The sequence below is a fragment of the Botryllus schlosseri genome, chromosome 7, assembly GCF_051294905.1.
Source record: "Botryllus schlosseri isolate E-star chromosome 7, Bs_hap1, whole genome shotgun sequence".
NCBI lineage: Eukaryota > Metazoa > Chordata > Ascidiacea > Stolidobranchia > Styelidae > Botryllus > Botryllus schlosseri.
In genome coordinates, this window is record NC_137242.1 from 23,968,367 (window position 1) to 23,984,309 (window position 15,943).

At 41.2% G+C, this 15,943-nt stretch overlaps 2 protein-coding genes and 1 long non-coding RNA gene across 3 annotated transcripts in view; 1 reads left to right on the forward strand and 2 right to left on the reverse strand.

Moving 5' to 3' along the window:
* LOC145442952 (uncharacterized) overlaps positions 1-15,943 on the forward strand; it is a 418,025-nt gene that overhangs the window by 114,071 nt on the left and 288,011 nt on the right. The gene's annotated exons all lie outside the window — the stretch shown is intronic.
* Positions 1-15,943, reverse strand: part of LOC145442828 (sialate O-acetylesterase-like) — a 360,699-nt gene that overhangs the window by 84,813 nt on the left and 259,943 nt on the right. The gene's annotated exons all lie outside the window — the stretch shown is intronic.
* Positions 9,307-15,529, reverse strand: LOC145442797 (uncharacterized). The gene is made up of 3 exons (XM_080320807.1): positions 11,906-15,529; positions 11,776-11,839; positions 9,307-10,641 (listed from the first exon to the last, which is right to left on the reverse strand). Exons 1-3 carry the CDS (start codon positions 14,107-14,109, stop codon positions 10,468-10,470), a joined length of 2,442 nt encoding a protein of 813 aa, XP_080176933.1. The 5' UTR covers positions 14,110-15,529; the 3' UTR covers positions 9,307-10,467.

The window sequence follows — 15,943 nt, forward strand, 5'->3', positions numbered from 1 at the left end:
GCAAACATTTGGTGCATTGTAGACACGGTAAAGTACAGTGGTGTATGCGCAGCAGCTATGAAGGTTGCAAGCGTCTATGGTTCAACTTATCGTTGTGAATCAGCCTTTTCGGACATGACTTATCAAAAACAAACACAAAACAGCTTAATTATTGCACATCTGGAACACTCACTCAGAATTGCAGTGTCAAGTTAAATACCAGAGTACAGCGCACTAGTTGATATCATACAATGCCAGGCTTCCCACTGACTGCTATAGAAACAGATAACATGATGCCAAGTCCTGCCAAGTGCTATGAATGTCGAAGCGGAAATTCAGAGTGGTACGTGTAAACGGCGGGAGTAAATAGTAGCCCGCCGCTTCAATCATTACGCGAAAGTAGCCCTCGGTTGCAAAAAGGTTGGTGACCCCTGCTGTAGCCTACCTCGTACACCCGACTTTGGTGCTACGTACCGCAAGGGTTCCGTAGACCCCTATTTAAGAACCACTGATCTGCCTACCCGGTTCCGGATTAGCTATCTGAGGCGTGTGAAGAAACGAAGAATGAGATTTCCTCGACCAGCGTTATGCTAGAGCAGCTTGGCGATGATGAGATGGTGCTAACCATTACACCATGGGGACACTGTTTCACCATAGCATGATAAAGTTAATAATAAAATAAGGTTTAAGATTGGACAAATCGAAAACCTAACTTTTGCTAACCAATGTCAGTCATTAGGCTACAGCGTGAGTCCATCCCTGTATTCGCGACATGAGGTTATTCTCTAATAACAAGTAGGAGGTTTTATTCGAGCTTCCAACTCCGTTCGCCCGTCTGGTGTGCAGAGTGCTCAAACCGCGATATTGGGAAAGATATACCCGTACATATGGTGCTAATTTCGGCAAATGCTAAACCTAACCAAAGCAAATCATTACGCTTCCGAACTATACAATCGTAATCAGAATATTACGAAAGACATTGTTGAACCGAGTGTAAAATTAGCCAAAATACAAACTGTGCAGTCCCACCGAAATTTTATCTCGGATAGCAGGATAGCATTACGCCATGGGGCCTCGTCAACAACGTTCAGAATAATGAAGATTATTCAGAATCTAGCAAAGAAAAGGGAAATGCGAATCCTCGCCGTCCCTCCAAGATTTCGGCTCGGATCGCTGGATTCAAAGTAATACACCACAGGACCATGCTGTGCATTATGTTTCTCTTCTTCTGTCCTCCACCATCCATTTGTACTTCAGGATCATATTGCAAAGAGTTGACAGTTCGGTACAGACAGTTTCGACGAAAGGACACATCAATGTCAAATGATATGTTCGACCAATAAGCGACCAACAATGTGGTAAAAGGTTTTATCGTCGCCGATCCTTGTTGCGAGTGTCAGCCCAAAATACTTGGGCTTATTTCAATATGAATATTATTCAATTATTGGATATTTATTTAGAAGATAGCGGCATTATCACAAAACATAAATATGTAATGTATATGGTTGACTGATTAAAAGACTACTCCAAGTCGTGTCGGCACCCTCCTATCTTTCCATTACATCGCAATCTTGTGGTGCATTGATTTAATAAAATGATGATCATGTATCTCCATCAGTATATCAATTCTGTTGATGACGTTAACCTCCGACTGTTGCTGCCCCGGTTTACGATGTGACTACTGTATATAATCACACTGACTTCGAGAATATTTATATAACGGTTCCCGATGAAGATACTTTCCCCCTAAAAATCACCTTCGAATATGGCAATCGACATTGTTTACAGAAAGTCGCAGCTCTGCGCTGGCGACACCGCGATAATAACATAGATATTTTAAAGTACGTAGAGTAGTATTTGAAATATGTTTCTGACGATAAATCTCCCAGAACTGTTACGTATAGAAGTGGAAAAAACAAGTAGTAAAGTTATAGGCAAAAACTACGGATATACTTCGGCAGAGTATAGCTATCTACTTCGTCACTGGCCACGTCCTTTTGAGATGTTTAGGCATGTTACACATACATCTGGGCTACATATCACGAATGCCGTCTCATCCAGGATTTCACAATCACGTCTGTGTCGCCAAATAGCATCATTGAGCTTGATCCGTGTACTTGACGCAGTAACGTCAGTCCTGATATATAAATGAGTACCAAGTTTACTACCCAGACATGGGGTAATCGCGATTAGTAATCGTAATCGATTACGATGATTCCAGCATTTTCAAGTAATCGTAATCGCAATCGACAACATTCGATAAAAATACCAAGTAATCGCAATCGTAAGCGACTATTTCACATATCTAATCCGTTTCTTTGTGGAAGAACGATTACTTCTTATTTGTACGAGGTCAATGACATGAACGGAACAGTGAACATTCTTGAACAATACGATATTATTATACCTGGTTATTGATGGCAGAAACGTCGGATTTTCAAATTCCACTGCCCATTATTATGCCACAAGTATTGGTTTTACTCGTCATTGCATAACGAATTATTTAAACGTAGAAAATAGATATTCGATGTACAATTGTACATGCTTTTGCGTGACTGTAAGAACACCCGTCGTGCCCTATATCAGGTTAGCAATACACTAAGAAAAGCTACTGCCTCGCAGCAGGATAATATTCACAACTTTCCACTAGTTTCAAATAGTAACGCATGTATTGATGTTTGGTTATTTGCTTGGTTAAATGAAGTTTAACGGTTGCTGCTTGACGTACAACAATATTAAAGGCTAGGCCTAAGCGTCAAAATTGAACTTGAGGATTTCCACATTGAAGCACTAAAAACCAACGGCTCCTAATATAGATCATAGCCGAGTCGTCATTTACCGCAATATCTGCATTATAGGCAGAATTTATGTTCACTTTCGTATTCTCATATGGTAAGGTTACCATATTTGGGAATCGGGAAGGGATGACACTTTTTCAAAATTACTCTAAACATATAACACCGGAGGGAAATGTTGAAAAATGGTAAATTTATCCCACTTCGTGGTCGATTAAATAAAAAAAAGTCAACTTTCCGGCTCAGCTCCCGAGGTAGCCGTCGGAGCGTTACTTTAGTGCTGATTAAAGGTATCTCGGTACAATTCGACTCTAAATTTAACCAAAATTTTCAAGAAGGAGAACATTTAGGCGTCTTCGAGGTAACCCTATCATATGGCGCTACTTCAAACGTGCACCAATTGTTATTTCGAAATTATTTACACAACATCTGGGTCTGACAGTATAGCCATCCGCTTCTACACCATGCTATAGCTTGGGTTGCAGACATACACAAAGTTTCGGCCAAGGTCGTGAACTCACATGTTGACCGAAACTGCATATGTCTAGGATGTGTTGTGTCACGGTAATGGCAGGCACCGAAATGCCTATTTCTATAAATTATTAGAAGTATGCATTTCAAAATCCAAATATTCAGCGACAATAAATCGCGAATCGCGAATAGAATTTAGGAGAAGTTAGGTAATCAAATCTCTCAAGAACACTATCTATGTATGTTGATTTACGAAAAAAACTCTTCGAGCTTTCTCCCCTACCTATTGGTAGTTTTGGTTACTGTCCTGACTAGAATGGAAAAGGTTGGATGCGTGAAATCGTCAGCAATATAATTGAGCAATGGATATATTATGACGTAAACAACAAATGACGTCATGAAGTCTCATTTAAAAAAGAAATTTGTTCTCTTATGAGACCCTTCATCGCAATCATGATATTATTGTCTTGCAATATGTGTTCAGTTCAAAGATAAATTCTAAGAAGGAAAATAAATGCGATCGTGAGTAATCGTGATTACCTTTCAAATATAATCGCGTAATCGATTGCTTCCAGATTTTGCTGTAATCGTAATCGTAATCGCAAAAAATCGCAAAATTGATACAATTGGTATCAATCGGAAGCAACCGCGGTACTGATTGCGAAAATATAAATTTCTTTTCTACTGGTGGTCTTGGAAATTCCCCCAAATAAGCTTCCAATGTTGCATTGTAACGTAGTTTGTTATTGTGACGCAGCCATGCCGTCTGGGGTCGGGTGAAGAGCAGCGGAAACCGCAAGCGTATTGACCATTGTTGCAGAAGCGATTGAACATTCACACTTTCATAATCGCGCGGACTTGCTCCTAGCTCCGCCGTATTATTCCATACGGCTTGGTTGCGTCAGCATGACTGGATCTCGTGTGATCAACGGGACGGAACCAAAGTCGGAAGCAGTCCTCGCGACACTGTAATCGATGATGGGTTGATGGAAGCTGCAAATCAGATAAGCGTCGAGCCGGCACGTTGTCTGTGTCGCTGCAGGCCTTTGCCGCCGGCTCAAGTGTCGAGATGGTAATCACCACTGGCGCGAAATGTGTCGAGTCACGAATCCCTGCTGGCACCAATCATAAATACGCCGATCTTACGACGGCAAATGTCTTACCTTCTTTTTCAAAAGGTCAAAAAATATGGGAAATACCTAGTGTTGGGTCAGGTAGCCCCTGCTGGCACTGGTCGAGAAACTGTCGGGTCAGTTAGCACTGCTGGCACTAACTAAAGATGTGTCGAGTCAGGAATCCCTGACGGCACCATTCAGTAGACGTCGAGCGTGGAATGCCCTTTGGCGCAAATGAGGACCAACACGAGAAAATTGGTCCTGAAAGCTCTCGTGGCTGCACTTGTCCGAATAACTGTAACAATTCGGCCCATAGTCGCATGCGACCGCTACAGTCATGAATACTTCCCCAAAAGGATGGAAACAGCAGCTGTTACCGGCTAACCGGACACATGTCCGGTCATGACCGGCAAGGAGTCTGGGGATTTTAAGATGCACGTCTCCCAGAAACGGGCCCCGTCAGCGACCGAGGCCGCCACCGTGACGGTAGGCGTGGGCACACGCCAAGATCAGAGATCAGATTGAACGGCCGGCCTCGAGTCCAAATTTCAATGCATTTAGAAGAATGTTCATAAAATCCGAACCACGAGACTTGAACCGACACCCAATATATCGCTATAATCGTGAAACAGCCGCCTAACCAACTGAGCTACTCTCAAAGCGAGAGAGAAACAGGTGATGCCCCTATACCAAGAAGTGTTCTCAACTTTTTGAAAATAAAAGAGAATTTGCTTCTTGAATTTGCGACTACGTCATACATAGACGTGCTCGGGATAGAATCATCGCCTGACTGATTTCACAGCAATATCAGGATTCCAAAATGACCTGAGTGAGGTTCTTACGATAATACAATCGACTGTAACGACCGCTGATATACCGATGGCTACAGTTGGCTATAGCGCGATTGATGCCAGGCGTCTCGCATTCAGTGCACATACACGCGCCGCGTGTTATTGTAGTATTGACGACGCTCATTCAATGATTCAATTCACAGTGCCGGACGCCGATGTATGTGATCGCTTCGTACGAGTTACTAAGTACTAGATAGTGCTTTATCGAAACACACCTTGCTCTTGTACAACAAGTAGAAATGAATATATATTGGTTGGATTGACAGGTAGTCATATCTGCAATATAAAATGCAGTGTTTCACTGCTATTTTACTGGGCATTTGAAGAAAGATTAGGTCATACGGGGCCTACGATAACTTATCGTAGGCCCCGGGTCATATTATGCAAGCCTTTCATCCACAATGGTGATGTAGACAATCGCTTTGAGACAAGGGCTGTCTATTGAACCAATAGGCATCCTGATAACCTAGCTATCACGACATGCGCATCGCAGCAATCAGTTTCGAAGTGCACAACTCGACCGCCGACTCTACATACCTATTTATTCGCTAATTTGACAATGGACATTGAACATTCAACCATATTTAGGTTTTGTTCTCTACCATGGGCCAGATCTAAAACATTTTCACCAGAAGTGAAGCCATTTACGGACATAAATTTTCTGTCATATCGATTGCGCTTTGGAGATCTTGTAGCTCGCTGAACTGAATACCATCATGTTGGTAATGCTGTATTAGTATGAAAAGCAGCAATCGATATGCGTAATCGGCAACAGCGAATCTTCGCTAATCACAACAGCAAATATATTACCGCGTGTTATTGTTTGGGTGATAACATAGTATCGCGGACGTTGAAATGATTCATTTCACAACGCCGGTATATGTATTCGCTTGTCCATCCTTTGTACGAGTTCGTGCCATGTGTTGAAACTAACATTGCTGTTGTACAACACGCACATCGAAGCAATCAGTTTCGAAGTGCGTTCGTGACCGCAGACTCTACATACCTCGATCCGCTAAATTGAAAATCGACATTCAACCATATTTTTGTAAAGTAATTTATTGCGTGGCGCAATATATGCCATTGGCTTTGCTGGTCGTCAAATTTTCATGAATGACCTGCGCGTTGTGGACGGAAATCTCGAGCAGACACGAAAATACCTTTCAATACCAGAATCGCGACCGGAGCTTTGATGTGCCGGTGCATTTCGTTTTATTCGCTAGGCTACTACGGGAAAGACGTGAAACATTTTCACCAGAAGTGCAGCCATTTACGGACATAAATTTCCTGTCATATCAATAGCGGAGATCTTGTAGCTCGCTGAACAACATCATGGCAGTATTGGTGTATTAGTATGAAAAGCAAAAATATTCAATATGCGTAATCTTCAACAGCAACAGAAAATACATTGCTAAAACCCGCGCATGTTATTTCGTAAAACATTTTTACTTCCAGTTCAAATAATCTTCTGTGCGACTAATTATTGATTATAAGTATTCCAATAGATGGGCAATGGGCATAACCAACGCATGTTAGGAGAAAAGATCTGCAAATGAATTTGATGTCTCGGCGATGCGCTGATTTAGGTCACGGGCGCTGGTTTATCTCACGCGCGCACATTCACGCGAACGCCGTGGCGAATTGTATTTTGCGCAAAACGTTTTTATGTATTCAATCTGCATTTTGAACAGGCTATTCGATAGTATAAGATGTTATTTATGGCTCGACGTATGCGTATTGATAATAGCTATCCATCTGTAATAGTTGTAATTGTCTACGACCAGAACAACCCAGGAAATTTTGGATTAAGTAAAGCGTGTTCGTGAAAATACGCTCAGTTATCATTAATGAGTGTGCCGTTTCGATCGGGTTAAGGAAAATAGTGAAAATTGACGGAACAGTGTAAGTAAAATTGTTAAGGGAAAAGAGGTAGATTATAGGTCGTGATAGGAATCAAGTGAAGTGTAATATGCAATAGGCGTAAATGGAAAAAAACTGAAACTTCGTAACTAATTTTATGCTGAGTCATGATATGCCGATTATAGGACGTACACAAATAAATGTAGTGCAGCATTATTTGTAATGGGAATCCAGTGAAGAATAATAGTAATGGGCGTAAATGGTAAAACTGAAACCTCGTAACTAAATTTATGCTGAATCATGAAATATAAATCCGACAGAATTGTAAGAGAAAAAGTTTGACGCGTAAAAAGACATAATCATTAAAGTGATCACAATGAACGGGTAATGCGTGTATTTCACAAGTTCCAAAGAATCTGTCAGTCTTTCTATTCCCATTGCACGCCAGCTGTATAAATAAAATTCTAAGGTGTCGCCGCTGAGTATGTTCTCTCTTACACCCATGGCAAATTGCTGGTACGATTTCTACGTAGTGTAGCACTTGGTTGATCCAGTCTGACGTGGAAAACATATGACGAATCCCCTATTTTGCTTCCACATGAAGCAACAGCACGGACTCTCATTGCAACTCGTCGTACGGATGGCACTAAAATAATTGTGTATCGTTTTGTATGCACACATATTGCGGTGTTGCGATATAGGCCTGATACGATTGTCCAAGTTCTGAAAGCTGGAAAAGATACTCTCATATAATTTGATTGCGATTTCAATCCTGCGGAATCTCCAGTTATTCGTAGTCAATGGAATGGTACCTCTATCATAGATATAGAGGGAAAAGAGATCTTCCGATTTGTTGGTATCGTTAATATTCAACGCAAATCGGGCTTCACAATTGTGCGGCGGGTCACATTGTTGAATTTGAATTGATCAGCGTGTCTCTGTACATGATGCACTATATCGAAAGCATTAATGCTAGTTGAATATTGTCGAATGGTTGACTCTAATGTTAGTTGCATACAAGAGTCTCGATGATCTAAGCTCAAGATTTGAATAGCTTATTATTGATATCTGGATACAAGAATGGAACTTGCGGAAGCGACTTTCGAAATGTCTATCGCGTTTGATTCCGAATTCTACTATGCTTTCATTGATTGCGTGACTGAGTAAAACCAAATAGGCTATATTATAATTGAATGTTTACGTTTTGATGTCTTGCGTTCGTCGTTTATGAGTGTATTGCTGTAGTTTTCTCGTGAACATAGATAGTCTGAAAGCAATGGACATCATCGTTTTCGAAATTTGCTCATAAATACAAACGGTAATAGTCTAGCGGTGAGCGGTGAACATAAATACACACGGCGATAGTCCGACGGTGAGCGATGAACGTAAATAGCCTCAGCGGTAGGGGATTGATACGACCTTAGAATCACGTACTCATGCTTGATTTGTTTCAATAGCCCCGAACTTGGGAATGACTTGTATGCGTCTAATGAAAATAAGTCGTAAAATGTGGAAACTGTAGAAACCGTAACTTCGAGTCAGGAATCGCCTACCTGCGGCGGAAGTGTTTGTTTAATTAAAACGCCGAGAATTGTGCGTCTGCGGCTAGTCCGTTGGCGTGTTGGTGCTGATTTAATTATCCATATAGTCGACGTGCAAAGTAAATTTGCAGGTATTCGAATGGTACTGCGAGCTCATATTATATCGTGAAATGCGGAGACCTCGGCTATCGAAACCGCGATCTGTCTGCGCTCAAAATCGCATTTTATATTAATTATTTAGTGATGATGTGTAGAATTTTGATATATCATCATAAAACCATGACTAGTTCAACGTTAATTAGTTTATCTGTGAATATCTGTCAAATATAGTCTTGCATTGACAACATAGTTTTCGAAATTTATGTATATTCTGAATGTTATTTATATCCAGAAAGCTAATATCATCAAGTTTCGGAGTTTAATCATCTAACGTAATCCAGTGTTGGGATCAAGTCACTACCTTCGAGTCACGAGTCAGCTCGAGTCATTGCACCTTTTGACTCGAGTCAAGTCAAGTCAATCGATTTTCGAAGGTGACTCGAGTCAAGTCAAGTCACTTGATTTTGGGAGATGACTCGAGTCAAGTCAAGTCAAATCACGAGTCAAGTCACATTTCAAGTCAAGTTGCCTTTTCGAAGTATGAGGCATGCTTACGTCATTACATTTTGCTAGCTGTCTCAAATACAGATTGAGTGGTCATTGACCCTGAACCGATGAACGAATATAGAGTTAAATATACATACAAGAAGGCACTGTATCGCTCTCCTACGTAGAAATGCTAAACCACGTAAGTAATTGCATAGCCACAGATTATAGTTACCAGTCAAAATAGAGAAATGAATTGATAAGATGCAATACATTACCCATTTGCAAATTGATATGATACAATTATAGCCTGCGCCGATTGCCGAGGACTATATAAACTATCTTCGAATTAAATTTCAATAAAGCAAGAGGTTTGGTCAAGGTATAATAACAGAGGTCAAAAATATACATTTTGCAATAAATAAATTACTTTACTATACTAGTTTACGACACCGTAAGCTGTAAGCTTCAATCACTTCCTTAGCGATCAGTTTATTTGTGAGAGAACAATGGAGGCTGCTCAGTAACATAGACGATCAATGTGCTCGCTCGAACGGTTTACATCAGCGTTTCGCGAACAATCCCACCATATGCAAGATACAGTGATTTTTATCGACATCGATTGGTCGATGACTTGAAGTTGACTCGTGAATTTTGCTTCGAGTCACGAGTCAATCCGCATTTCTGATACGCAGAGTCAATTCAAGTCAAGTCATTTTATCAAAGTGACTCGAGTCAAGTCAAGTAATACGAAAAAGGTCACACTCGAGTCAAGTCATGACTCGAGTCATCTCAACACTGACGTAATCATCATAAAACCGCGCCTATAGTTCAACGTTGATGAGTGTTATCTGAGAGCTCATGTTATCCGTGAAAATACAAAGTCCTAAATACACCCGGCGAATATAGCCTTGCATAGACATCATAGTTTTCGAAACTTATGTATAATCTGAATTATATTTATTTTCGAAAGCAAGTTATTAAAGTCTCGGAATTTAATCATCTAACGTATAATGAATGTTATTCATTTCTGGGAAGCAAGTTATTCAATACATCTTGCTCAATACACATGGAAAATCGGTATTGAAATTCCCAAAACATGAGAATATCTGATACATAGTGCTAAATACCGATGAACATAAATAGCCTCGAGGCACGCACGTAACGATTCCTATGCAATGAACGTAAATAGCGTCAGGGGTGGCAACAAAAGTAGGTGAATACACTACTCAACAGCAACTTCTTTCTACCCTATCATCAGCTTCTGAAATTATGGAGGTATACGCGCAATATCCCGAAAATCTTGAAGGGGTTCGCTAAGTAGTGTAATAGGGGTCTCGCAGTTTTGATTGGTCAAGTGTATTTTTCCGTCTGACAAGAACAAGCACCTTTTGATCACATCTTCGGAATACTGTATCTGATTTACGAACGCCTGACATTCCGGCTAAAACGGAAAGGGGCGTGATGAAAAATTGTGAAGAGAATTCCAAACTTGCGGGAATACACAGCACGGGGATGTATAAAATAGGTGTACTCATCAGATTTCCAAGATAGTATGGGTTTACATCAGGTGAACAGCACTTTCTGTGCGGTTTGACACCTCTCCAAACGGAGTAAATGAGTCGAACACACCATCTCAATGGAGACATAATCCAGGGGTGTAGTGGGTTTTAATATTCTGCAAGAAATAAAAAAAAGAATGTGGTACAACTGAAAGTATCGTTTACTTGATTTGCACTCCGCACTATTGTGAAAATAAAATGAATACACCTATGTTACACCCGTGGACAGATTTGGTTTTTATAATAAAATAAACATATCAAATCAAGATAGATCCCGTACTCCTGATAGATTTTTGCATTAGACAACGATAAAGTCTTTGTATTAATTTCGTTGATATAATTAATTGATTATGGTTTATTCGCTGACTATACCTACATGTAGTGTATTTCGTTCTTGCTGTTGTATGATTGCGGGCAAAGCTCACATCAGAGAGTCACTAACTATTCACAAATGGAAAACTGAATACTTCGAGCAAACTGTTGAGCAAATAGTTTTTGAAATTGGCATGGTGTATGCTCGTTTAGTGATGGATTGTAATACATGAGAAAAGATTCACAGTGCAGAATTTATCAAGGTTCGTTTCAGAACGTGGCAAAGTTTCTAAGGTTCACACACCGAACGCGAATCTCACATTTACACCATCCCTACTGTATAGGCCTACATGTGCAATTATGCAGTGATGCTATCTTGCAGTGGAACCTTGCGGATATTCGAGTTGAGTATAGAAATTGAAATCGTTTGCAATAGGTTTCAATTTTGGAGTTATTTCCTCAAGTAAAATTGAAGATTACGCTCAAATAAGCTTATTGTCGAGTTATTTAAAATTAGGTATCCGTGAATGTATATTATATGGTAACATTTATTTGGTAACATCAATATTGAAATGAAGTTTGAAAAGAGTTGGTCTTGGGAATTTGGTATCATGCATTTTCGTGCACCGGAATATAGCCTACATGACTGCGCTATCAACATTCAATAGGCCTGATCGCCTAGCATACGTATACGTAGTACGTACTTCGTCTCTAGTTACACACTTGAACTCATATATTTCATCAGTCATTCTCAGGGCTTCTTCAAACCTGCAACAAAAAAAGATTTTTCATGCATCTTCATCTTGCAATATTAATCGGTCCTATATACCGAACCTCTTCAAACATAATAGGCACATGGCGATTCCATTTTTCACCTTCATTACGTCATTGTTCAAATTTCCAGACCCGAAACCCTGTTCGAACGCAGCATCGGCCTCTCGGTACTTCTGCAGAGATTTGTCAAAATCATGAGCGACTAATAAGTAATACGCCTCGGTGTCCAGAAGTTCTGCAAGTCCAATCAAATACTCTTTATTTACAGGCTCCTGTGCCAGAAGTGAATTCCACATATCTTTTGCTTCTTGAATGTATCTCTCAAATCTTTTCCCCGTGGATACGGAATGTTCTATGCAACAATGTGCGGACATGGTCAATGCCATTGCTATGTTCAATGATGGAGGCATGCCTCTTGAAGCCTTCTTTCCTTTTTCCAACTTTATCAATTGTTCATACCAGCTTATCGCATCCTCATACCTCTTGGAACGAAGACAGGTTAAGCCGAGTGACAAAAGGATTCCGGATTTGTGACGGTCTTCATCCCTATTACCGTTTTTAGAGGAGTTAAACGCAATCTCGTAGCATCGACAAGCTTCGTCGTAGTCGCCGAATTGTCGATGGATGTCTCCTCGCAATTTCATATCTCCTCTACTTTCTGAAATTTTCTCCAAGTGTGGAATTACAACATCGTGTGTGAAGCTGGATGACGACATGGACGAAAAGTCATGCTCGATGACCTTGACGATTTCGTTAACTGAATTTCGCAGGCCTAACCCCACCTCGTAACAGCCAATCACACCATGTTTGCCAACAACATCAAAAATAGTCTTTACGTTAGAGGTGGAGCTGGTGGAAAGGACAAGGCCGGAAAGATGATCATTGTGATTTTGTCTTTCAGAATATACCTTCATACGAATGAGGTTTGCCATGGCAATCGAAAAAAGTAGGCTGTGCGTTGCGTCATCTGACAAGCCCATGTCTTTTAGCCTTTCAACAATGTGGGATGTACTAGGACATTCAAATATCCCGCAAATCCTAGTTATAAACGGAATGTGCACTGACATTGGACGGTAGTATGCCTTCTTCGCATTCTGTGCCCAGCCCATTTTATTGAAATTTGGTGTCAGGTTGAACTTAGCTAGGTTTTCGAGCGTGTATGTCAACTCCTGTTCCATGTAACGAGGCGAGACGCGTAATTTGCCTGCCTTGTCGAGACATTTGCTCCGGAAATCCTGAAAAAGCTTCTCATTTCCGGCTACGTGGCGCGATTCAATCAACATATTTGTAAGATGGTAACCTTCTTTCAACGATTCGTGTTCTTCTAGATACTGAAGCATTTCGTTCCATGGTAAAATAAGTTCAGTACCTTCTGGCTTTTCTAACGTCGGCTTTCTTCCAAAAGGGGTTTTACTTGCGTACGACAAACAACTATCGAACATGATTCCACCACGAGTTATGAATATGTCTTTGAACCAGTTTTTTGATTTGTCTTCGGAATAATGATCATTCAGACAGGGAATTCCTATCAAACTGATAGGTGTTTCGCCAAAATTAATCAACACCAAATCGAACAAAATCGCATACCAGCGAAAGTACTCGATGACCTTCTCACGAGCTGTGACGTCCTTCCAGTCCACTCCGTCCCCAAGTATTATGCCATTTTCGAAGTCGGAGTAAAGCGTAATTTCCTGCCTCGCAAGAGAACCCATCGCGAAATGAGAATATGCACACGGTGGATTGCCGAGTACTTCTACACACTTGTTTGAGATTATTTGCATCGTTTCGGCATAATATGTACTCGTTTTCTCCATCGTGTCCCTTACGAAAGCAATAGTGTTTCTTTCAAAAGTAATGATTTCATCTATATCGTGAACTTCGTCGGAAAGCGGACTCCATTCCTTCAGTTTCCGAGCCACTTCATCCCGTTTGAGTTGAATGTACTTTTTCATCGAAGTTGAGAACTCTACTAGATCAAATCCCACTGCATGCTGCTCCGCAGTGGCATTATCCAGCAAAATGTTACCCGTTGCGTTTATATCGGACATTATACATTTTCTCACTTCGCCATCATCGCATCCCAACAGAGCTCCATTCAGCAGTGCACATCGGCAAACGAACGCCCACTTGTCATCTTTATTTCCATGTTGGTAACACTTCGAAAGCTCGTAAAGTAGTTTACAGCATTCATCGCTTTCCCCCCTGGGGTCTGTCCGCCCATATAAGGTTCGCAACTTTTCAACAACCCGTTGACGATGAGACATATTTTTCCTGATGACGGCAATATCTGCTATTTACTTATCCGATGGGAGGTCTCGCGAAGTAAGCACGAGTCAGAGCATCCGTTCACGATAAAAATACGGGAGCCTGTGATCACTATTTCGGAATTAGTTTATATGGAATATTCCTGTGATATATAAGATGTTGAATTGATGCGGCTGAACGATTACATATCCTGTCGTGATGCGTGAGTGCAAATAAACCTAGCGCAACACGTCCTTAGTTCCTTATTTATCACATTAGCATGCGTTGAATCGATCTACGCAGGCCAGTCATCACGCCACGTCACCACGCCACGTTATCCTAATTGTCACGCCCATTGCCACGCAGTTGCCACCATTTTTTAATTTCGCAACCAGAAGAATTGACCTTAATGAGAATTGAGCTAAGGTTGTATGATTTATAGGGCTATGATTCGCGTACTCGTAAGGAGAGATTTTTTCGATTATTGAAATTACACACTATTGCCACGTAGTTATTTTATGTATGAGCCAGTATTGTAGCTCCAACACTCTTGTCACTGTGGAAAGCTGTAAACCTCGATTGGCCGTGTCGCAGTACACCAGGGGCGGGCAACTTATCCAGTGGGCGGGCCGGATATAGGAAAATTAGTTACTTGGCGGGCCGGATTGATTAATTGATACATTATTCGCCCATTTATCCTTTATCCGCATATACAAGGGATAAATCGTATGTAATGAATGTATTTTAACGACAGCAATGTCACTTTATAGTCATTTCTCGCCAATAATGACGAAGACAATGTGGACTTGAGAAAAGCATTGTCATACAGGCACCACCACTATAGATAACTATCAATACCACCACTGCTTCTCTCTAATCCAGGGGTTCTCAACCTGGGGGGCACGCCTACATTGGGGGTGTGAAACATCTAAAGGGGCGCGCGAAGAAGCGGTCAACTTAAAATAATTTTCGCGCTTTGCGCGATTTACCTTCACTACACGCGTGCTTCTCTCTATATAGACCCAATTTCATATCTTTTATTCTCTCATCAACATTCATAACCGACCATACCACCAAACAATCTGTTGGGGTGCTAGCATCCCAGTTGGATTTTGTGACATGACGATTGGGGGGTGCGAAATTTTTCATTATCAAAAAGGGGGGCGTGTCTAAAAAAAGGTTGAGAACCACTGCTAATCAATCAACACACTGTGTAGTGTGCAAACCTTAATCAAGATTTCAATGCGTTCGATGAGCCCGGTACCACAAATTTACCAAATATCAATTCATTAGGGTTTATTAGGTGACGAGATAGCGTGGTTGTTCAACTATTTGGCCTATTTTATCTCGATATTGAATTCATGCGGCCCGCGGCCTCGGAATTTGAAAGTGGCCCGCGACTAGTTGGCGACCCCTGGCATAAGCGGTGTCTTACAAAAGGCTAGAAGTGTGCCGTGCTACAAGTCTACCGCGGTTACGGAATCAAAATAATAAATATCGGCGTGGATGACCATTGTACAAATGTACAGTAGTGGACAAGCACCATGAATACCACAAATGACATCAGGGTTGAGTACATCGTAAATGCCGATAATGAAAGTATTCTCGCTTCGACGAACTTACGCGTATGCTCCACCCTCGCTCGCTGCGCAGTGCGCATACATGTTTATACTAACACAGTCAATAAAATTTGATGCATGTAAGCAAGTAGTGAGGAATCTCGGAAGACTGGGGCTGCAGGCCATATTATCAAGTCAGACAGAAAACTGTCCGCGGGCCGGATCTGGCCCGCGTACCGTATGTTGCCCGCCTCTGCAGTACACCAATGATATACACTGATTGGAAACTGCCACG